Below are 26,216 nucleotides of genomic sequence, written 5' to 3'. Positions count from 1 at the left end.
TGCTACATGTATGTCAAATTTCATAATAATTGGCTAGGTTGTTAAAACGCCAAGAGGTAATAAACAAACTCACTTTCACATTTATAATATTATATTAGTAAGAATTGATTTGAAAGGAGTAACTGTTGAGTTACTCTCTTACTACTTACGCTACTTATTAAACACAATTGTATCTAACGTTAGAATCATAAAGCGATGAATTTAAAATAACCTAGAAACAAATCTATTTAAATAAAGATGATTTCCATTCTATTCTATTGCCAACTTCAAATTTAAATTTCCTATTACGTAAAATTATAAAATCGCTCTTTCGCACGGCCGTAGATTTTCAATAAGTAACAAATATTCATAGCATAGGCAGACACCACAATGTATTATGGTAATAAAGGATGTAACAGTTACTGCCTCACGCCTGGAACTACGACGGATAAATGGCTTAACCGACATATGTTTTTTTTTATTGGATGAAAATGGAATGGTAACTCCGCCTGCGCTGACGGGATACGCTGGCGGGGCACCAGTGAAGGGTCATCGATGAGAATGAAAACAGGCCAGTTAGCCCATCATGATGAATTCATCTGGAATTAATTATGATAGTTTCCAGGGGGAACCACGAGGAGGTCGACCTGGTTAGGTATATTGCTAGCAATGGGATTCTTAGTCTCCATTACTAACAATCCCTTTCCCCCCCAATCAACATATGTTGTCGATATTAAGCATACTCGTATTTTGGTGTATTTGTGATTGAACTTTGCTCCTATTAATACAATGTACATATACCCTCTTATTCGTAAAAACATCAAACGTTTCATAAACCTATTTTAACTATTGAACTGTTTTGTCCCTCTCTTTTGCGCTAAATTGCCAATTTGAAAGAAGGTGACAAAAATGAGCAATAGGTTTGTTTGTTTAATTTTAGTTGTTATAAATGAGGGTATTAATTTTTATTGTAAAATGATATTATGAACATGTTTGTATAATAGACTATGTTACTCTCATAGTAAATATCACTAACTAGCTTTTACCCGCGACTTCCGTCATCGGGATTATGTTGATTGACCAAGACAAGTAAGACAAGTACCTTCTATTATTTTCCGTCCTAAATAATTCATGTATACTTTCTGTGACCATTGTTTAAGCTGTAGATGTGGCAAACGAAGAAATTTACTTTTACATTATAATATTAATAGTTATTATTATGATTAATTATAATAGCCGTTAACTGTCCACTGTTGGACATAGTCCTCTCCCATATGGAGGCTAGTATTTGCCACGTTTGGTAGGCGGGTTGACAACAGCAGTTCGGATTTGGTGTTGTTATAACAGGGACGCTGTTGCCCATCCCTCTACCATTAAGTTTCCTTACTATTATGACAGCCTCAGAAAGGAAAGATTTGCTCATTATATCTCGATACTACAAAGCATTAATAATGATTAATTAAATTTCGAACTTTACGTCAGGTATGCTGTTTAAAAAAAAATAGGTCGTTTTTAATTAAACATTTCTAAGAAGGTACTCTACCTAGATCTATGATAATTTTAAAATTAAAATAAATTAATACAAAACTGTATTCTCATCACCACAATCAGACCCATCTGTGCGAAATGTACAGCGTTACAGCAGCTCGCGTCTCGTTGTTATGCTAATGAAGGAAGTAGCACTCAGTTTTGTCTGCGCGAGTGAGAGACGACAAATACATAAGTTTAGCGGCTCGCGACAGATTTATGCCGCGGTGGCGCGGCGGTGGCGGTGTTCCACGGAAACTCTATTTGTGAAATTTGGCTATAAAGTTCTTAAAGATAATATTGTAGTTGAAAATGACATACGAACTAACGAAAGAATGAAAGATGTTGTTTTTTTACACATGGACATAATATAGTATGCTGTGATTGTTACGCCCATGGTACTCCATTATTATTATTATTTCAACCGTTAACTATCCACTGTTGGACATAAGCCTTTCCCATAAGGGGAGTTTTGCCAGTCAGTTGCCACGTTTGGCAGGCAGGTTGGTAACCGCAGTTAGGGTTTTAAAGATGTTTTAAGAGGGACGCTGCTGCCCATCTTTCGCCCTTCCTTAGTCGCCTCTGACGACACCCGCGGAAAAGGAATCGGTAGCGCATTCTATGCCAGGGAACACACGACGAGGTACTCCATAAGCGTCGCCATTCCTGAGGACTGAAAATTTGTTTCCATAACTTATAATTTAACATCTATATCACACCCTTCAAACTAGGGGAAAGGGTTTGTTAATATAACAGGTACACTGTTATGTCAATCTCCACGTAGTTCCCCCTGGAGATTAATTCTTGTTGAATCATCATCCTCACCTATCACCACACACTGGTGTTCTATTAGCATTTTTTTTTTATACAACTTAGAATGGCAAACAAGCTGACGGCCCACCTGATGGAAAGTGGTAACCGTCGTTTCACCCATGATACCCTCCAAGCGTTGCTATTCCTGAGGACTCAGGTGTTATTCCTCTGTACCCTGTAAATTCACACCATATCCCACCCTTCAAACCGAAACACAGCCATGCAAACACAGCTGCTTCACGGTTGAAACACAAATGGGACAGACGTACCCAAGCAATCGACTTTTGTAAAAAATCTCCCCCTGGTATACTGATAACGCAGAATTGATTATACGCTAGCAGGACACCATTACCATTCCATTATCATCCATTTAGAACAACACTTTAAACTAAAACAAACCCAAGTAAACATACAGACGTCTTTTGTACAAGGTCTCCCTCTGATTGCTTTCTCCGTTTGATCATTGCCCGCTTCTATTTTATAACAAAGGTTTTTTTTACTCAGCGCTATTTTAGAGCGTGTGTCGTAAAAAATCTTCAAATGATATATGAACTGCTATTTTCAGAACTTAATTAATTCTCTTAATAGTGGAACGGGAATTACTTAACAGTAGTCGGGGGGGCCGGGATGTTAAAATAGATTGAAAAGTATTCTAATGTAAACAGTACAGTAGGTCTCGCCGCGGCAGTTTCTAGTGACAAATGAATGTGAAATAGTTGGTTTGGAATTTACATTTTGATTGGAAATGCCTTGAAACCTATTCCCCGATTGTGCATCTAGCGAGAAGAGAAAAGTTGAATAGGTTATAGGGGCACGGTAATGAGATACTCCGAGGGTGAATTCAAATCACCGTGAGTTCGTAGATGTATGATCTCAGTGGAAAGGTATTATCATATTTAGAATAAATTAATGTTACATTAATTTATTAGTAAGAATTACAAATAGAATACGTGAACTAATTACTAATAGCCGAATGAATATTTACCGGCTGTTGTAAGAAATAAAAGATATTTTAAATCTTTTATTTCTCTCGACAATGATCTAAACAGAAATCTAATCCATTCGTTCTTGCACTTCCAAAAATTATATTTACAAAAATAATGAAACCAATACATGATCGAGTCAAGTGATACACTTAAATTTGTAAATCATTTGAAATCAATTGTCATTTTAATGATCTAATAGGCATTTACTTGAACGTATGCTATTAATATTGTACTGTAAAGTATTGTATCTATTATAAATATTATAATATTTATTTATTGAATTATAACTACATGGACAACGATCCATTGAATGTCTAATAATAGTAAATGAATAAATAATACTATGTATTTGTGTAAAATATAATCATTATAGTCTAATACTAGGATAGAGGGGGGAAAGGGATTGTTAGTAATGGAGACTGAGAATCCCATCGCTAGCAATATACCCAACCAGGTCGACCTCGTCGCGGTACCCCCTGGAAACTACCATGGTTAATTCCAGATGAATTCATCATGATGGGCTAACTGGCCTGTTTTCATTCTCATCTATCACCCTTCACTGGTGCTCCGCCAGCGTATCCTGTTAGCGCAGGCGGGGTTACCATATCATTTTCACCCATAAAAAAAATACTAGGATAGAATCTAACACTAAGTATTCGAATATGAATCTCGGAGATAATACTAAATTGTATCTATTCTAACATTAACTTACATTTTCGTGCAACACTATCTTAATTATTTTTTTCTTTTCTATCCCTTTTATATAATTTGACGATATAGTGAAATATAGTATAAATAAAAGATATAAATGGCTATTTAGAATATATCGCATATATCGAAAATATAGAATCGCTGTGTTTGTAACATTTTTTTGGTAGTTTAACAGTTATTTTTAATTATCACTGTTTAAATTTGGGAATAATATCGCATATCATAGGTGCTTAATGAAAAAAAAAAAAACATTTGAATCCAAAGTCTTCTTTATGAAGTCGTTTAAAAATATCTTAATATCTTGAACAGTTTAAAAATACGGGGCATACCTAAACTTTTATATATAACATATGTAACACGTTTTATTGAACTACATTTCACATACTTTTGCGTACGTATTCCATAATGGGGTAAATGGGGCATCAAAATTACCATCGGGGATTCCAGCACGTCCCTCATCTCGTCGAGTTCAACGCGGACCGAGGGTGATTGTTTTTAGCTGTAAACAAACGGAACCATTGTACATCGCTAAGCCTGAAATATCTATACTAATATAATAAAGCGGAAATGTTTGTTTATTTGTTTGAACGTGGTAATCTTTAGAGCTAGCGGTTCGATCAAAAAATTTCTTTTTGCATTTGATAGCTCGTTTATTGAGGAACGTTACAGGGTATTCGACGTCACGATACGGCCAATGGCGGAGCCGGGTTTCAGTTAATTAAAAATGAATTTCTACTTACTTTTATACATAAATTAAAATGTATATGAAGATGTATGAATGGATGTTTATTATTCTTTTACACAAATACTACTAAATGAATTTATTTATTATTATTATTTATTTGTTTATTTTTTTTTTTATTTTAAATTTGGTACGCGAATAGGTTATATCTTAACTCAGGACATAGGATATTTTGTATGATGCATGTGAGTAAAGCAGCAGATGCAAGATACTGATAGTCCTTACTAATATTATGAATGTGAAAGTGTGTTTGTTTTGTAACCACTTGTTAACGGCTCAATCGATTGTCATAATAGGTACACACTTAATATTTGTGTAATGCAAAAGGACATAGGTTATATTTTTTCCTTTCAATGAATACGTCCAGTTCACTTTTATTGTCGGTTGGTCACACAGCGCAAAAATTATACACCTAAGCTCTATTAGTACTTGCTTCTATTTCTTGTATAGTCACATCATATTGAACATTAGTCGTAAAATAAAACTTGTAAATTACATTCAATGGTATAAGAGTTAATGTAGTCAAAAATCCAGTCGTTATAAATCATCACCACATTCGTGCATAATGGTTGCCATCGTAAAAGTGGAATGGTAACAGCATAACAGCGACGGAATCGAAAGCTGCGCAAGCGCAAGGTCGCCACCGGTAACCAGTTGGTTACCGGTTTTGTACCTGAAATACGCTTAATCGGGTAATGCTTAGTCACAGATGATAGGAGTGGTTGTTGATATGCGAATAACTGCATTCTCGTTTTCAAGCCACTTCCAAAAGAGTAGTTCTTCTTAATTCGTCCGTTTTTTTTTTGTATATTACACGATATTTTCGCTAATTATGAATAGATTTTGATTATTGTTGTATCAGCTATTAACAGTCCACTGCTGAATGTAAGACTTCTCCTTGGGGGTTTTGCCAGTAGTTGCCACGTTTGACAGGCGGGTTGGCAACTGCAGTAAGGCTTTTGGTAATGTTTTAAGATAGGTGCTGCTGCTCATCTCTCGACCATTAAGTTTCCTTAATCGCCGTTTATGATACACAGGAAAGGAAGGGGTGACCTATTCTATGCCGACACCTACATGGCTATTCACTCCCATATTGGTTTCATGTTAATTTTGTCACGATTAAAGTGTCTTTTCTTTTGTGGAGTAGTCCTGGCAGTATATGTATAATAAAAACTGATATACATATTCATATACATAAAAGTAATTTTATTATAATTATATGTTGTATTACTGTTTGTTAACTTTAATAAAATATAAAAAAGTTATGTTTATTTGCCTTGACTGGATATCCGATAGTTATTATTGTAATTCAGGAAAAGTTGATAGTTGCCATTTGTCATATCGTCTGACGGATATAATACTGACGGACCGTGCGTTTTTCAAGGCACTTTCTTCCACGCGCAACCATTCTTTGGAATCAACTTCCAGCAGCAGTATTTCCGAACCGATACGACAACATAACCTTCAAGAAAAGAGTATATTCCTTTTTAAAAGGCCGGCAGCACACCGGCAATGCCGCTGGTGTGTAAAAAAAACCTGACAAATATTAAATATATATATTCGTTAGTATTCTACGACTATGACGATATGTTGCTACTCATAAGGATTTAATTGTTTCTTTTCTCAAAAGTTGCAATTATTTTCTAATTTTATAATGAAACAGTTATGTTACAATTACAGTAAGTATTCATCATCATCACCATCATATCAGCCTTTAACTGTCCGTTGCTAAACATAAGCCTCTCCTATGGGGAGTTTTGCCAGTAGTTTTGCCACACTTGGCAGGCGGAATAGCAACCGCAATTAGGCTTTGGAGATTTTAACAGGGACACTGCTGTACATGTCCTTCGCTGTCCTTTAGTCGCCTCTTACAACACGCATGAGAAAAGAAGGGTGGTCTATTCTGTGCTGAGACTACACGGCTAATACGTATTCACTGAATAAAATATCATAATTCTCCTTACAATGAAAATTTCTAGACCACTCCTATTACATAGTATATGTACAAAAATGTTTTTTTGGGTACATATACTGACTCATATTATGAAAAATGGTGACCGTCGCCTCCAAACATGAACAGTGTCATGGACATAACCAGAGTATAATACGATACCCCACATACTACCCTTACCCATGCATTACCGTTCCAGAGGGCTAAGATACAAGTTTTATTACGATTTTAAATTCAAAATTCTACTAACTACCAACAATCAACACTATCAATACTACATTTTTTATTTATAAAAAAAAAAAAAAAACTGAGAAATAATATTTATTTATATAACAAAAACCTTTATCCTCGAGGAGATTTAGAGATCGTGTAAGAGTAACCCTCACGCCATATTACTATGATTCACGTCTGAGAGGTAACATAAAAGAAAATCCCTCAGTAAAATGGAAATGTTATTATCATCACTCACCTTAATATTTTCTTTGTTAAAAATATGTCAATGTATTGATTTATTTACAGGACGGTAGTAGTACTTGTACATAGTATCTTTTAAATACAGTTTTTACACGTGAAGGCAAAGTTTTTTTCTCGACAAACGTCTGTAGATGTTAGACAAATAGACTTTATATACCGATAAGACATGCCCAATAGTCGAGTACCAGGTTTCGTTGTCGCTATTTATAATATTCTATCTCTCTTCAAGTTAGGTCCCTTACGGAGCGGATAATATGAAACTTTAACCAATTTCATAATTTAACGATAGCATTTCGATTCTGAATATCCAACAGTGGACGGATAATGCCTGTAATGATGATATTGACGATTTTAATTCTGAATGCGTGACTTCTTCTTGATTTTATGAGATCATATAGATAATCACATAGATATCTGATTCTTATTTGGTATCTGCATTCATCCACTTTCATGCAGTATATGTATGATTTTTTATCTGATGTTTTTTCCATGAGAGAATCAAATTTTAATTTTTACACAGACTAAATCTTCAAATATATATCAGTGGGGTAAAACCCCACAATAGAATAAGCGAGATAACTGGTATTTTTATCTAATATATATAGATTTTTACCATAGCAGTAATCATACCTGTCAACATATGAGTATTGATGATTGCAATAGTGAACATGTATATATATTTTTTTAAATATACTTACTAATTATTACCCATGTCTTCTGCATGATCGGGATTGTTGATTGGGCAGGATAATAATTCACCTTCTCATTCTTCATCTTCATCATTTTCAACAAATTCAATTTCATATTTTATAATATTACTAAGGATTTGGCAGTTGGTTTTTCTCCAAAATAGATTCCCGGACCTTATTTAAGTCAATAACAAGGTTCGTTGAATATGTTGATTAGAGCCGCTCGTTTCACACATTACTGAGTGACCGATGTGTTATACTGATTTTGTTCTCGTATGCCTGCCTAATCTCCATGCGACCATTTACGTGATCGACCTACAAACAATCTCGGCTAATCAATTCTTTGCATATTGATTGATAAGTCGCAAGCCCTCGGGTGTTCACATCCGATTAGTGGAGCGTACACAAAGTAATTACGCCTGCCAACTTCGCGAGCCGGATATGAAATTAGTGAAGTTAGTAATAAACTGAGAAGTTTGCCGAATGCACCTCCAAGTGTTTTACGAAGCGTGGGAATATCGCTTCGCTACACTGTATCAGGAGCTAAATCACTGCTACACGTGCCGCTGAGCCTCGTGTCTTACAAAAATATCAAATAATTTCCTTCAACGTTATTAACCCTTTAAAAACAAATAAAAAGTTCAAAGATTTATCTTTTAATTGAGAATTTCACTATTTTACATCGTGGAGAGTGCTCCACAAATAAACACATCGGTCTATCCTTAATAGGGTCCTCAGATCTGATGCACAGGGAAGAGGCTGCAACTCGCTCCGGCTGTCTCAACTAATGAGCGCGCCGAGCATCCAGACGTGTTCCTGCCATTCCCTCTTAAGCGTCTACTACATTGTATTATATAGACATACATTTTCCATCGCTCACTGTTTGTATTATTATCTAGGTTTTGTTTGTTTTATTTTCATTATTGTTATGATCTTTCGCAACATTTTTGACAAAGTTTATTTTATTTATAGAAATTATGATTCCTTAAATGGAATTTTATATAAGGAAATTCAATATAGACACCAGAAAACAGTCTATATTGTTTGAAACTTTCCTCTTTACAATTCTGTTATCTTTAAAACGTCAAATTATTTCGTCGTTAATAGATTCTAGCTGGTCATTAAACAGGCTCTAACGAAAGGAGGAATATTGTTGTATACCAAAAGTCTTGATTTACGTTTATCTTTTGAAAACATTCTTGGCCGAACTTCAGTAGATTCCCAAAGGGTAATTACGTTACAAAGGGTTACTCGAAATTTCTCGGAACATCAAATCTTCAAAAATTAATGTTAAATGTGACTAAACGTACAATCTCGCTCCGAAAATTTATTTTCTTTTTAAATTTCGGTACATCCGTAATAAATTGATGGTTTTAAACTGCATCGTTCATTCTACAACATTTTTTATTTCAAATAATCGTTTTCGTACATTATACGACGAGAGTAACTGAAATATCTTGATTTTGTTATATATTTTCAATATAATAAAATTACAAGATTTTATTGTGTTTAAATTTTGTAACAGTTATTGGGAACAGAAAAGGTATTCGGCATTCACTAGAATTATAATTCACTTAGGGAAACTATATTGCGATTTAACTAACTGTTTCAGCTACCAAAATTATGTTTTATATTTGATTTGCCTAATAAAGGGTTTATATACCATTAAAATTACAGATTCGGGTCGCACGAATGAAAAATATTAATAGTTTCTAGCTATTAATCAAAAGTATGATTTTGAACTCCATTTTGAATAAATACGATCGAATCTTCTCATTCGTTATCGTTTACCAGATCAAATTTAATCTAGATTGTTTTAGTCACCTGATGGAATGTGAATACCATTTGTGAATATTAACGATACAATAGACCTCATTCTCGTAGAAAATACCATAATACATATGGTCTTGGCCCTTCTGTTCTATCACTCCGTAGATCTAGCAGTCTGCGTAGCCTACAGTTCTTATATCAAACATTGTTTTTTTATACCACTAAGTTGGTAATCAAGCATACGGCAAACCTGATGGTAAGAAGTTACCGTAGCCTATGAACGCATAAAATATCAGGGGCATTGCCTTTTACTCGTCGTGACCGTCCCTTTTACTCATTACCTCTTTTTTGAAAAACCCTATGTTGTAGCCTTTTGGAAAGACCTCGAATATATAATAATATTTAAGTATATTATTATTTATATTTATTTAAATATATCGTTAACATTTTTCTCCCTTTCAGTCCTATTATTTTTCTGTTAAACCTTGATCAGACACAATTTTAATTATTCCTCTCTATCCTAAGGTTGCCTGGAAAAGATCACTGTTTAGCGATAAGACCACCCATTGTTGCCTCTTTACCTCGTTTTTATTTAATTAAGTTTATGTAATTAATTATTCATTTTGTGTACATATTTTTAATTTTTATAATCTGTACCATTCTTTGAAGGAAACACTAAAGACTTTTCATTCATTCATTATTTCACTATCTTAAATTTCATACAGAAACAAACAATATAAAAACGTACATGTATGGCATTATCCATGCCAGTCTACTCTACTTAACAACTCTATCAGTAAATATGTAATACCTTATGTAGATGAGGTGTAAATATTCACCAAGACAATGGCTTCGTATCATCAACTAATTATTGACTCTATCTATAAGTATTTAAATCGTTTTCAATATCATTAAATTGAAATATACAGTTGTTAACAATGAGCATCAAAAATATATTTAAAAATGCAAATGGAACTGTTATTTGAGTTGCGCTTAATTATATAGACAGAAGTCCTAAACAAACTGGCATATTTGATTTGTATAATTACATAATATAGCTAAACCTAATATACTGCAGATATGTGACATCGCTAATATTGTTTTAAATTAATAAAAATTTACAGCATTCACAAATTTATAACGAATTCTTATGTTACTTTCTGATTGCATTATTTTTTCCTGTTTATTTAACCTTTATATATTCTATAAAGCTAAGTTATATAATATACTGCCACAGAGTTTCGCAGAGCGGTAACAAATTACGCAGAAATACATTTTTAATATTTATTTTTTATAGCATACTTAGATTTTTTTTTTATTATTATTATTTTCCATTATTGTCATATCATTATAATGTTTGTTTTTATTTAGTTTTTGGTGAGTGCATTGGTAAATCTGTAAAGCTCATCAAACATATGTATATATAAATAAATAAATAATACTTAAGGCAAAGTACTTCCTCTATCGGCAAATTTATTTACGATTTATATCTTCGAGCGCAGAGTGAGCAATACCGTAAAGATTGCCTTTTAACAACTTTGCTGGAACCAATGCATGTTTTTAGTCTGTCTATTACATATAATGATTTCCCTTCTTCAGAACATGGTATATTTTAATGTAAGTTTCTTCGTATCTTACATATTTAATAATAATTCAAGGTCACTTTTTCCTATCATCCTTAAATTTACCGTAACATTTTTTTCTTTACAATACCCTTTGTTAAACACCGACATCCTTTCTCGTGATCATACATCGGCCAAGCAAATAAGCACTCTATTCTTTAATAACATAGAACACAAATCTGTGTGTTCTAGCATAAAGTTAAAATTTAAGAAATAATCGCTGCGCATTGAATGTTTTGAGTTCAAAATCCCTTGATTGTTTTGTATTGTCCGAAATGAGAGTTCGGGCACTTGCAAATTTACCTGCTACATGGAATAGGATGTGAGAATAGTCAGTCAGTGTCTTGCTGTCATGTTACACGACAGGATCGATATTACTTGTAATTTTAATTTATCAATATCACAGCACGGTGTACAGATATTGTGAATTATGATAGTTGAATTTGTGCTGTGCTGTTTTTTTAGTAACATTAGAAAACAGTGGATTTGCATAGTGTTCAATAGTGTGTTATATTAGTGCTCTGCATTTGAAGCCTAATTGTGTTGTGATTATATTACGAGTACATAGTTCAACATGTGGGACAACTTATCTTCACGTGTTTTATTTTCCTTCATGTAAGCTATAAGAAAATTGTCAGTTGCTTTCAAATAATCTATTTCATTGCCGTTGTCATAAAAGTTATCGTTATTGTTTACATCGAGACTGGCCTATTGTTACAGAGCTGTTACTCATTTAATTTTATCGTTCACGTTAGCATCGGCTATGAAGCGTGGAGAGGTAACAACGGATGTACTTTCATTTGTAATAGAAATTACCGCAAGATTGGTTCGTGGGATGTGGTCTAAAGTAGGATCGATGTTGGATAATGTAGATTTGTTTCACAGGATAACTTTTTTGTTAGTTAAAAATCTATGATGCGTAAAAGTATTTCGTGCACTCAGTGAAGTAGCATTAGAAAGAATTAAAACATTTTAGAATGCTCCAAATTAACCTGTAAGTAAATGATAGTGATAATTTACATCCTAGTTAGGATTATATTGCAAATATTTAATGTAATAACACTTGCACTAAGTGTTGATATTGTTGGCTGTTAGTTTGGTACTAAATGAAATTTGGAATTAATCTTTGGTAATGTAAGGTACCACTATGAAAAATTTCATTTAAATCGGTCAGTAAACAGTTTCGGAGATTAACCCGAATAAAAAAACCAAAAATTAAAAAAAAAATCGACGTGTTCTATTATACTTCTAATGGTCGCGTACTGCGCAGTTTCAGAGATGTTTCCTCCCACGAACACTCAGGTTATGGAATGAGCTCCCTGCCGAGGTTTTCCCAAAAGACTACAGCATGGGGTTCTTCAAAATGGGGGTAAAGAGTATTCTTCAGGGTTGGCAACGCACGCGTAATACCTCTGGTATTGCAGGTGTTCACAGGCTACGGTAACCACTTACCAGTGAGCTGTATGCTTTTTTGCCACCTCAGTGGTATAAAAAAAAAAACATCTCCCTGACTCGGTTTTTGGCGTTTATTTTTCTATGTATTATGTGGATAGAAGAAGATTTGTAGATTCATAAGTGTTAGCATTTATTCACAAGTATAAAATTGTGTACGAACACAAGTGTTATAAAGATTTACAGGCAAACTTAACCGGATACAATAGCAACCTTTTTCATAAATAATGCCATTGGCCTCTGTCGGCCTTGTTGGCCTCAGTAGAGTATACGAACGCACTGAGAGAATCTTAGAGGCCGCTGCACCTCTTACCCCAACAAAGAAAAAAAGGGGTAAGAGATGGTCACCTTTATTGACTGGAGTATTAACATAAATCTATACTGCTAAATAAATATTACTAAATACCGAGCTTCTCGTAATAGTCATTAGATACTGTAGAACTAATATTCAATTGTTGTATTTCACTCTAATTTTTATGAAATTATCTATAAATGCAAAAAAAAAAACATATATACATACGCTGATATTATAATCAGAATTATAATTAAAATAAGTTGGGTACATCATAATAATTTGTTTCATTTCAGGAAAATACAACTTCTTAAAATAAGACCCTTAAGTATATGTTGTTAATTTTCTATAATCTGTATCATTCTTTAAAGGGGAACAATAGTTTTCATTAATTTTTATTTTTAATTTATGAACTATAGTCGTTCCATTTCAATTAACATATACATATGCAGCTACTATAGCATGACTACTTATACCACTATAAATAGTGGTATTCATGAAATAGACGGACAGTTATGGTCCCGTGTGCAATTTTGTAATGCACTTAAACTTGAATTACCACATTCCTTGCAATTTTTGAAAGTGGAAACATTTTTTCGTAGAAATGCAGACAGGTAAAAATTTACAGAAAATAATATATTTAAACAGAAAGGAGAATTCATGTTGGTTCTAACGTTAAATACTGTAGGATATTTAACAGACATACACGTAGATGTATAGGATAGGTATCCATACTCAATGGACGATTTAGTAATGATTAATTTGAACATAGATTAATTTGATATTTCGCCCTAAACTGCAATTCTTAGTTATAAGCATCTATCGTAACATTTTTGAGATTACTTTCATTTCATTACGATGAGAGGAGAATGATTGTTGTTTGGCATTTGCTTGTACAGCATATAAATACAGTGGCAAAATATAAAAACAAATCTAAACAATTTGCACCATAACTTATTAAACTAATTGGAAGCATACCAGTGGCAATATTCTAAGGTCTTATTCTTCTGTTTAAAACTATGTGGTTATTTAAACCCTTAGAGATTTTTTTAATTTTCTCTAGAAGGTTTAACCAGAGGATAAAACTTTAAATAGTAGTTTAATAGTTTCAGAAGCTAAAGATCTGAAAAATACGCTTGAATAGACTGCTATAAACGAAGCTGAGAGAACGAAGAGCTTGAATAGATAGTACAACAATTCTTTTTAAAATAAGATAATTATGTTGACTATATTATGAGGTAATTCAGAAAAATATATTACTCACTTATATAGACAAAAACATCACGTTTTCAATCAAACCTTTATTTGTTCGGAGACAGAATGGAGATAGTCTATAAAGCAAGTGGTCCCACGATGTTAAGTTGTCAGTGTACATCTGGTTATAATGTACACGGTTATTACCTATGGCCTCTACTTATTAATGAATCACGAAATTAGCTGTTGCTAATGACGATAAAGATATCGGTATTGCTTACGATCTATTCGCAGCAATTGTTAACAATTTCGATACAAATATATATTGGACTGATAAATAAATATACGATAGTGGAATTTAGTAATAATGGGTTGGCGAACCAGAAGATGGTGCGACAAGGATGAACTTGGTGATCTTGGAGAATTATTTGCTAAGTTATGGTGAGTGAAAGACGTTTCAGAGAAAGATATTTATTTGTTAAGTTTTAGCCCCCAACACAGTACGTGTGGAGTTTGGATGTAACCAGATACCGATAGCGCAGGTGAGGTTACCATTTTATCTTCACCTATTAAAACAAACTGTGAAAATAAATCAGAATTGATTGCAATAATTTTTTCATGATGCTGGAAAAATAATAAAGATAGACAATAAATCTAAAATATGTTATTTTGGATTCTCTTGTCCTTATTAAGACAATTAATTTTTGTTTAATATTCACTACGAATGCAGATATCGTTTAATCACAATTGTATTATAATTATGAGTTAATTAGTGTTACTGTACGTAGTACAAAGTCGACATGCCTATCTCTGTCTCACCAAGCTCATTGGTTTACTTGCGTGGCCACTTTCCAGTTTAAAGGGTGAAATATTGTAAATACATTACTAGTAATTGAGGTACTATTAATATCTAGACACCTACTGTGAATTAAAATATTTATATCGTAAGGGTTGCCAGTTTGATATTGATGCCCTTGGTGTTGCAAGCGTACCTGTACTCTCATTTTATAAATATTAAAATATTATCACAATGACAATTTTCAATGGTTTTTTTTACCATTTATAGAAATGAGGTTAATAAGTTTCTAATTAAAAATGCATGGTTTCTCCCCGCTATCCAACATAAAACTTATCTGAATGTGAGATTTTAAAATAAATTTATTATAACATGAAGTAAATTAATTGAAATGTATTAAAACAGTAGTTTAAATATATACAGGTAAAGTAAAATATATATATTAAAATATAATTGTGTAATTGTCACTGTATATTTTTGTTTTTGGTGCCATCGAGAGTTAAATAAATAAATAAATATTACGATTTATTGTAATATAGAATTATGTTTATTCATCTCTGCGTTTTGACTCAACACATTCAAGTTAATAGTAAACAGCGTAAAAACAAATATTCATTTCAACACATTTCAGGCTGACAATTGCAAAGTTAGTGGTTAAGTTTAATCCTTTGTATACCCTATTTGTCTATCCCAAAAAGTTGAAGCTTGCAAACTAATACGTAGGCAACCCTAGCTATCACTCACAGGTCACAGGTCACGTTTTGAATTTGAAAGTAATATTTCGTATTACTTTGATGTAGATGGGGCTTTAGTTTCAGATAGGGCCTAGTTATTAGCAGCTTTCGTATTTCAAACCTTGATGTGCCACGCCCAAGGACATACTCGTACATTAAATAGACATCGAAAATCCCACAAACTATGTGAAAGTCGAGCGATTATATATATTTTTTTAACCTGTTTAAAAAAGTTCTCGATCTTTTTGATGGAAAGTGTATTAGAGTAAACTCTTGTATTGGTCCTATAAAAAATTTCAAGATTGAATTGTATTTGCATTTATCTTTTGTTTTTTTTTTAGATAGATTTTTAAGACTTGGCACTTCATGCGGCTATCATAGACTCATTATATCATTGATTTAGAATAGATTGTTGAAATTGTATTAAATTTGTTTAATGAATGAATAAAGCTTGGTAATGTAGCAGTTTAATATTGTCTCATCTTTCAACAGTGCAGATTCGATTCTAGCAAAAGAAAATATTTGTAGATGGCGTTGTATAAAACGTCCAGGGCTGTCTGTTACTGCTTGTTTATAATTTTATTTTTAATTATTTTAAATATGTAAGACTAATTCGTTATTTTTTATTTTGCAGGCCACACAAAATGATGCTGGAGTCGAGCCGGTGAGTAGAAGCTCATCAGACTCTAAATAAAGCGTACGAGATTAGCAACTGACGATATTCCGCAGTTTATAGGCCTAATTCGATTATGACCATATGATATCGTTCTGTCAAAATAAAGTGGCAATAATTTTACGAATACGAGTATTTTAATGTGAAAGTTTGTAGACATATTTGGATTATAATCCATCCTGTTTATTATATATTTATGTAATAATCCTAAATATTAGTGAACTCGGGAAGTCCAGTATACTTTCTAGTATATTTTCACAGGATAGTATTGAACATTTTTTAGAGTTAATTACTAGAATTACTCCTAGCATTGTGGCACCAGTTTTTCACTCTTTAATACAAGTATTTCTATATATATTAAGTGCCAGCATGCTCATGTTTATAGGCGATAGTTGTCACTTTCCATCAGGTGGGCCGTCAGATTGTTTTGCATTCTAAGTTGCGTAATAAAACATAATTAAGCTCCTTTCATCCCAGTCAAATGGACAAAGACGCGGGTAAATATTAATGTATTTTAAAATTTGCTCCCAAAATATTTAAATTCCTTACAATTTACGTAGAATCTTACTAATCTTCTTCTTAGAATTCTTTTGAAGTTTATAATTGACTTGAGATCAAATAAAGTTATCAGTTTCATAAGTAAAATATATGTATGTATATATAAAAATTAAACCATTTGTAAGCGAAACTCTAAGGAAAGGGGTTCTTATTTCTTGTGTATTTTACTTAGTTCTATATATATGCATATTATACAATATTTTCAAGATTTTTTTTTTGTGATTTTATATGATATACTAAATTTGGTACTCGGACATTCTATAAAGTACATCCTGAATTACCAAATATGATGCTTTTCATTTGCCGTGTGGTTCCGGCATAGAAAAAACCACTCCTTCCTTTCCTGTGAGTGTCATAAGAAACGACTAAGTGATGACGTGGTATGGGAAGCTGCGTCCCTCTTAAAACATCTCCAAAGCCTAACTGCAGTTTCCAATTTATTGCTAAGCGTGGAAACTACTGGCAAAACTCCTGAAGGGGAGGCTTATGTTCAGCAGTGGACAGTTAAAGGCTGATATGACGATGATGATGCTTTTCAAGTATGTTCATATTAATTAGTAAATTAATATGAACAAAGGTCTAGCTAGATAGTGTCTTAACCCTGCCTTAAGCCTGATTTTTTAAATCAAATTGAAAAAATATATAAGTGTACCCTTTACTGTGTTTACTTATGGGGAAAAATAGTAAAAAAATCAAAACGATATTTTTATATATTTGTTTAAAAAAAAAAAAAAACATTTGCTAACATGTAAATAGTCAGATATTGAAATAAAATCGATTGTAGGCACCCAATGCCATTTATAACCCCGGTATCAAATTTGAAACTTCAGGTATTTAAGGGTTAAGACGTGGTGGTAAATAGAGCAATTTCACGCCAAATAGTAGGTTACGTATTTTATAGCTCGCCTATAATATTCCTAATTACATGTTGATTCAACCCGTAGGTAATGTGTAGTGTAGGTACACTAAGCTACAATTAGCGCAAAGCTTACAGATCATCGATGACTTCATTGTTTAATGATATACTTATGTTTTTGTTATTAAAATAACAAACCTACAATTATAACTAGAATTTACAGTTAGTTTTTTTTATGTAACTTAGAATGGCAAACAAGCTGACGGCCCACTTGATGGAAAGTCGTAACCGTCGCCTATAACCATGAGCAGTACCATGGACATAACAGAATATACTGTTTCGCTCATGATACCCCCATGCGTTACCATTCCTAAGGACTAAGGTGTTATTCCTCTGTACCCTGTAAATTCACTGCCATATTCCATCTTTCAAACCGAAACACAACCATGCAAACACAATTGCTTCAAGGTTGAAACACGAATGGGACAGAGGTACCCAAGCAAACGACCTTTGTACAAAGTGTCACTCCGATTTTTTCACCAACTTCAAAACGAAAGAAATTCTTTATTTTCAACTGACTCAAAAAGAAGGAGGTTTTCAATTTGGGTAATAAACAAAAAAAGTGTTGTTTGTTACCTCATAACTCCGTTACTTATAAACCGATTTAGAACATTCTTTTATCTGATAGGATACACTTACAGATTGTTTCCATACAAATTTTATTGAAGTCGGTTACTTCGCCGATTTAAATGAAATTTCTTTAATTTAAAACTTATTTTGATTTGCTGATTTTCCACCATTGAAGTTGTTTTTTTTTTTGTGATATACAATCTTAAATTATTGTTTTCTATTTTACGCGATTAATCACCAATTCTGAATATATTTTGATAATTATTTTTGCAATGGATAAGGTCTACTTTTGTGTGGCCCCAAATTAATAACGATTAAAGCCGCCGCCATAATTAATATGAAACAAATTCCTGTTTGTTGCGAAGCCGTGATCGTCTCGTAGATACCGCATTCCAAATTATTTTCATTTTAATGTATTATTATTAATGCAACTAATTATTATTTTAATTATTATAAGTTAACTGTCGACTGCTGAACACAAATCCTTACCATAAGGGGCGTTTTGACAGTAGTTGCCATGCTTGGCAAGCGAGTTGTCAACCGCAGTTAGGCTTTAGTATTTTAATATCCTGTTATCATCATATCAGTTTTTAACAATATAATCCTTCCCCTTGGAAGGTTTTGCCAGTGGTTGCCACGCTTGGCAGGTACGCTTAGATGGTTCAAGAGAGACGCTTCTGCCCATCCCTCGTTCTTTCTTAGTCGCCTATTACGACACCCACGGGAAAGGGAGGGATGGCCCATTCTATGCCGGGGTACATACAAATATTCTTATGTTTATACATAATGCCTAAACTAGTCAAGTGTGCATCGATATAATTAGTTGCGCCTGTGTGTTAGTCTGCTACATTGTCTATGTCAATTAGCCTCGTGAAAGTTGTATTTTCTGATTTCTAACATAATTACCGTTTTGCTGTTTAATTCACGAACTCCCGCCGCGCGGTCCGGTATTTATTCGGAATTGAACTCGCTTTGAATTGCTTTAACAGCATATATATTTGTAACTAGCTTGTACTAGGGCGGAGAGAGATTTTTAGTAATGCGGACTACCAGTCCCATTGCTAGCAATATGCCCCGTCAGATTGACCTCCACGTGGTCTACCCTGAAAATCATCATGCTGAATTTCAAGTGTATTTGTCACGATGGACTAACTGATCTGCTTTTTCGTTTTCACTTATCCTTCACTGGTGTCCCGCCAGTGTATACCGATAGCGCAGACGGAATTGCTATTCCATTATAATTCATTAAAAAAAAAACTAACTTTTACTCGCGACTTTGTCCATATGACGTATAAAATATAAGATTGCTTGGCTTGGTTAATTTGGGTAAATATAGTAAGCTATTTTTTTCTCCATTCCAAATTTATCTTTCAATCCAGCATATTTTAATATATACTTTTAATTTATCTAATGTAAATTATGTACATTAAAAATTTTATAAATATTAAAATACAAAATAGCACGTGTATGTAAAATTTTGAAAAAATATTATTGAGCCGTTAAGACGTCAGAACTTAACAAACAAACACGTTTTCACATTTATCATATTGATAAGGATTTAGTTTAAATTCGTTCGCTACATATCTTAGTTTCTGATGTAACTTATTTCGTTAACGAGTTAAAGTGCGGTAGCAAACGAATAGACAGACAATAATAACGGTTCCGTTTTTATCTTCGGGTAAAGAACAAAAACCTTTACGACCTAATCCCTTAACGTACACAAAAAATAGACGAATGGAGAATTTTCTTTCTTTAGAATTCGCATGGAAAAATTTGTAATACAAATTAAAAAATCCACTGGCCAAGTACCTGCTTTAAGGGTGAGTAAACGCATAGTAGGTATCTGTGAGTAAACCCTGTCAGTTCCGGAATAATCCTTTGACGTACACAAAAAATAGACAAATTTAGAATTCGCATAGAAAAATTGGCAGTACAAATTTAAATATCCGCATGGTACTTACTACTAGGCAGGTACCCGCCCAAAGGGTGGCTGAAACAATAGTAATTTACAACGATCTTATTTGCTGTGTAGGTTAAAAGCTGTAATTTTGAGTTGGTACAATATGTCATTTATTATTATATAGTTCCAATCCTTTGTAATCGTAGGCTCGGTGTGGTCTTAACATAGGGCTGTCACCTAGCGGGATCTCAATAATATATTAATTTTGGCGTGTGGCGTATTAACTTTTTTGAATCGATTTTCAATCTATTCTAAATATTCAGATTTTAAAGTCAGACATAACAATTATTCAATTCTGTCATATCACATCAATTGTATACAAAAAATGTATTTTTTTATGGAACAGCGTTTCGTAGCTGTTATTTTTACTTTTGTACAGTTTTACTATCATAACAATTAAAATATATTAAAATCTACTCAGTTATTTTGATTAACGTGTAAATAACAATATTAGATTTTTATACATATAGCAAAGTGCAAATACGTTAATTTTACACTCAGCTAAAAATAGCTACACGGGGGCTGGAATAGAGTTGACAACCCTACTTTGGGACCCTGAAATCTTCATATGCGTCCTACTATAGTAGTGAATAATTTATACAGTAACTTCAAATTCAGGTCACGAATTAGCATTCATTTAGAGGCAAATGCGTCACAGCTATACATCTGTAATGGCGATGCATTTAAAACAATTGTGATTTCTATTCACTTTGTATATTTATCTATGAAGGAAAAATTAAAAAGTAATCGTCTATGTTAAGCTGTGTTCATAGAGACCATATTTTTATTAGAATTATTGAAAAAAAAATTTTTTTTTTCTAAAAAGTTGTATTAAAGCTTCTAATGGTGTGGTTTAATTTTTTGCTATAACTATTATTGTCTAATAATGGTTTATTCGTAGCTTTAATAGTTCAATTACTCGCATAAATTTTTCATTTTACTTCGTAAATAAAAAAAAAAAATTGTCCCACCAAATACCAGCAATTTTAAGAAAATTATATAGCCAGTGTCACTCGGGATGACGTAAGAATTTAACGATACCCCAAATGTCAAAATTTGTACAGGTATTTAGAAATTGTTTTGAAATAAAGAAATACACATAGACATATGAACTCTGAAAACATTTAACTCCTTTTTTGGGGAGTCGCGTAAAATATATAATAGTTAAACAAGTCGTTATTTTTTTATAATAATAATAATAATCTCAATACGTATAATAATTACATAGTATTATATTGTATGTATTTGATATATGTATTTAAAACAAGCTCTTATCTCGTGTTACAAACAAGATAGAACAATTATTTTATGATGCGTCATAACTCGGTCACGATAAACAAACGAAGCATACGGCATGTGGAGTAGCCAGTCTTATGTTAGCACATACTTTGACTATAAATCAACGCTAGAAAGAGATAGATGTACAAGTAGCGCGAAGTATGTGCTACTGGATTAAATGCATGTGTTCCAAAAGTTTTCATCCAACCGTTTAAACGTATAACTAGTTGTGTTCCGCGGTTTTGTCCACGTGAATTATTATGTAAAGTATCCTTTGTGTTAAACCTAAAACGTAGTTTATAGATAAATAGATAAATTATTTGTTCACCATTTATCATTATCATCATCATTTAGCCATTATCCGTCCACTGCTGGATATAAGCCTCCCCCATAGACTGCCATAAAGAACGAATCTAAGCCATCTGCATCCACTGACTCCCTGCAACGCATTTCAGGTCGTCACTTCATTTAGTGGGGTTTATTCAGCATTACAAGTACATAATTCATGAATTTATTTGTATAATAAATAAATATTAAATAAAAAAAAATTACAAAACATGCCATTTGCGAATATCCTCTTTTTTAAGGCGATTAAAAACTTTATACGATCTAATTATGAAAATTATACTTATGTGTGGTTAATTTACATTAATTTTCATTTAATTAATTTATACATAATATTGTACATATTATTAAATAAACCAACAGTGCATACTGCATACTTGATTTAAATGTTATCAATCACTATTACCATGTATACGTACATAATATTGAAACTAAGTCGTTTAAAAATCTTTATTCATATCTAATTATATGCAAATCTATTATAAATGCTTATGACACGATTTTTTTATTATTTTACTTTTATTTGAGAACGAGTTATTGGTAGAGATGATTTAATTACTAATTTGCTTATTAAGACATATGTATAATACATAAAGATTATTAAAAATAGAGACATTAAGAAAATATTTGAATTTAGAACGCGAAATCGTATGCCTAGAAATGGACTTTGCTACGTAACAACCAGTTTTTGCTCCAAAATTGACAAACACGTGTGTTAGTTCAGTCGGAAGTTGTTTAAAATTTTTTCTAATATAATATTTATAATGTGAAGCTAATATTGTTTCTTTGCTCTTGGTGCCTTAGCGGCTTTATCAGCCGGTTATATATTTAATATCTATCCCATATAGTTAGTTCCTCAGGAATGGCAACGCGTTATCATGGGCGAAACAGTATACTCTGTTATGTCCATGGTACTGTTCATGTCTATAGGCGACGGTTACCACTTTCCATCAGGTGGGTCGTCAGCTTGTTTGCCATTCTAAGTTCTATAAAAAAAAAAAAACTTGTCCGGAAAGTTCGTATAAAAGTGTTCTGGAATCCGAGAAAGTTGGGGAGGCCAGGTAAAACCCCTTCCTTATGTCCCTTACTGTCCGCGAAAGTTCGTATAAAAGTGTTCTGGAATGCGAGAGTTCCTTATGTCCCTAACAATGCTTCAGTCTGGTCTGATCGCCGTGCGGTGCGAACAAAGTTACCTCTTAACGAAACCCCGTCGGCATAGTTTCCGTTGAAGTTCGGCAAGAATGGCCGTCCGATCTCAGAACAGTTTATGGGGATGATGCTGTGAAGGAACCAAAAAAGATTCGAGAGGGCCGAGACAATTATCGATGGGCCATCAAGAAACAGTATGGACTCTGTTATGTCCATGGTACTGTTCATGTCTATAGGCGACGGTTACCACTTTCCATCAGGTGGGTCGTCACAACCAGCTTGTTTGGCACATTCTAAGTTCTATAAAAAAAAAAACTTGTACTCGTATATCAAATAAAATTATTTGATGTATAAATACTAGAGAAGGACATTAACTACTTCATATCACGCAGACAAAGTCGCAGGTAAAAGGTAGTTAAAATAAATAATAAAATATAATAAAACTTTATTTATAATTATATGGTATACAATTACAACTACCACTAGAATTTATAAACGGACCGCAAGTAAGTTTACGATCTATTTATTACTGTCCAACGAAACGCGTACCTTTGTAATGGTGTATTTAACTTGTAGCAAACAATGGGTCGCTAGCAGACCACTGGTTTCATGGAAAGGCCTTTTAAGCAATGAAATATAGGCAGTCAAGTGCGAATGCAATTAAATTTGGAACGGGTTCCATTCGATCGCTGATTAAACGAACATTGTTGTTCTATAACAGCGACTTATCCCTAATTCTGTTTATGAAATTGTGAGCGTAAATCGTAATATTTTCACGGCAGGTTTTTTAAGGCGTAGAAAAAGAGATTTGAAAGCTGAAACCTCTTGTTTCTCTCAATACGACTCTTGAAATGTTTCCCTGAATTTATATTAAGCAAATATGAGTCTACTACTTTTTTTATGTTAATAAGCTATCGTTACGGTGACACAAGTATAATTATATTTACATCTCTAATAAATATATTTTTACTCCTTTATTCATAAAGCTATTCCTACAAACCTATTTTATACATTATACTGTTTTGTCACTTTCATTCAAATTGAGAATTTAGCACAAAAGAAAAAACCTAACAGGTTCTTAAAATAGGTTTATGATAACTATTGAGTTTTTTTTTTTTATAAATAAGGCATTTAGTATATAAGCTCATTATTGGGTGTAATTATAAAATATTAAACGATCAAATTACGCTGTGTTGTAATAGATATAATAAATAATAAATGAAAAAAAGTCACATCCATTAAATTTGATGATAAATTTGTTTTGCTTAAGGGTTTTTGTCAAAGACCGTATATTAAGACAATGATTTATTAAATCACCTCATTGTACACTTCAAGTTAAAAAATGACGACCTACTTTGTAAGTCCGAATTGACACGGAACCCTATAATGGTGCATCTAATCAATCACGGAGAGCGGCCGCAGTAAGTCAAACGGTCGTTTTTTACCTGCTTGCATTTGCATAAATAAGTCGTTATCTCTCTCACACAGTGCGGTTCTTCGTATGAGAAAGATAAGGAAGTATATAGGTTTCATAGAGCGGCGTGCGCGTGCGCCGATACCGTTGTGCCGTGAGAAGGAATTTTTATACGGTCCTGCAACACTCGGCAATAATCTAATCTGATTTCACGTTTTGGTAATCAAACGAGATAAATTTACAAGCGATGACTGCATAGATAAAGATCCCAAACTTGTATAAAGTTGTATGAACGTGTCAAAATATCACCACACCGAACTATTGGTAAACATTAGAATCATATTGCTTAGTAATGAGAGGTCTCGGGTACCATATTTTTTCTATTTAATTCTCTTTTCTATATTACCTAGATAGGGCCTAGTCTATAGTATTTCTAATAATCTATCATAAAAGGTATATTTACGATTGGCAATTAGTAATAAATTATAACTGTTATATATTTTTTTATAACTGATTAACAGGTTGTTGGCTAACATGGCCCATCCCATAAGCACGGTTTTATTGCCCGTCAATAAAAACAATGCGTGTGTAATGTTTTAGTTTCCTAGAAGAGTATTTTTTAAATAAATAATAGAGATCTATTTTAAATAATATTTCGTTTTTCAATCATCATAATCATATCAATGTATGATAATGGAATTGTAGCACAGGCGAGCTAACGGTATACGCTGGCGGGGCACCAGTGAGGAATAATAGGTGTGAATGAAAAGGCAGATCATTTAGCCCATCGGGATGAATACACCTGGAATTCAGCACGATGTTTTCCAGGGGGGATCATGTGGAAGTAGACCTGACAATTTCTAGCAATATAGGGTATCTATATTGCTAGCAATGGGACTGATAGTCCGCATTACTAACAATATCTTCCCCCCATTCGTCATCATATTAGCCGTTATCTATCCACTGCTGAAAATAAGTTATTATAGATTGGAGGATTTTGCTACTCGTTGCCACGCTTGGCAGGCGGGTTGGCAACCGAAGTTACGCTTTGGCAATGTTTTGAGAGGGTTTTTGAATACTAACATGTAATTTAGACGTCGCCAGATTTTTATTCTGTTGTAAGGTTGTGATCTGCCCAAAAGTTAATATTAAAAACTGGACTATGTCCAAAAGATGCAGATTAATAAAAAAAAAAAAAAAAAACTCACTTCGATGTGAGTGTGTGATTATTTTATTTTACGTAACTGTTGATTGTTGACGTCAATGTGTCTACATCAGGACTCTTATTTAAATATCGGAAGTTATAAAATTCAGATGTGTAACGGAAAACGTGGTTATTTTAATATATTAATAGTTATAGACTTTTATATACGCTATACTAAACATCTGAATTTATTCTGTCATACATAAACTTAATTTTATTATAAGTAGGGTTTTGAGACTTAGACTACATCATCGCTTTCCATCAAGTGAGATCGTGATCAATCGCGGAACCCTTCAATAGTAAAAAAATAAGCGTTTCCTTAAATATTAATTATTTCTTCGTTTGCTCAATGATTGACTAGTAGAGAACACCGTCCAGTGTTAGGTCCGCTAAATGTACATAGAATTTCACTGTTGT

General features: G+C 33.0%; 1 protein-coding gene across 2 annotated transcripts in view; it reads left to right on the top strand.

Moving 5' to 3' along the window:
- LOC116412933 (AF4/FMR2 family member 3) overlaps nucleotides 1-26,216 on the top strand; it is a 309,889-nt gene that overhangs the window by 87,261 nt on the left and 196,412 nt on the right. The window contains exon 2 of one of the 2 annotated variants that reach the window (XM_052893983.1): nucleotides 16,367-16,396. The exons of the other annotated variant lie outside the window; for it this stretch is intronic. Coding sequence (XP_052749943.1) covers nucleotides 16,367-16,396 — 30 coding nt within the window. The remainder of the gene's footprint in view (nucleotides 1-16,366; nucleotides 16,397-26,216) is intronic. 2 annotated transcript variants of the gene reach the window in all.

This window comes from Galleria mellonella, unplaced genomic scaffold (genome assembly GCF_026898425.1).
Source record: "Galleria mellonella isolate WM207_F2 unplaced genomic scaffold, CSIRO_AGI_GalMel_v1 utg184, whole genome shotgun sequence".
In the NCBI taxonomy this organism is placed as follows: Eukaryota; Metazoa; Arthropoda; class Insecta; order Lepidoptera; family Pyralidae; genus Galleria; species Galleria mellonella.
Note: the sequence above shows the minus strand (reverse complement) of the source record. Positions and strands in the feature narration are given on the sequence as shown.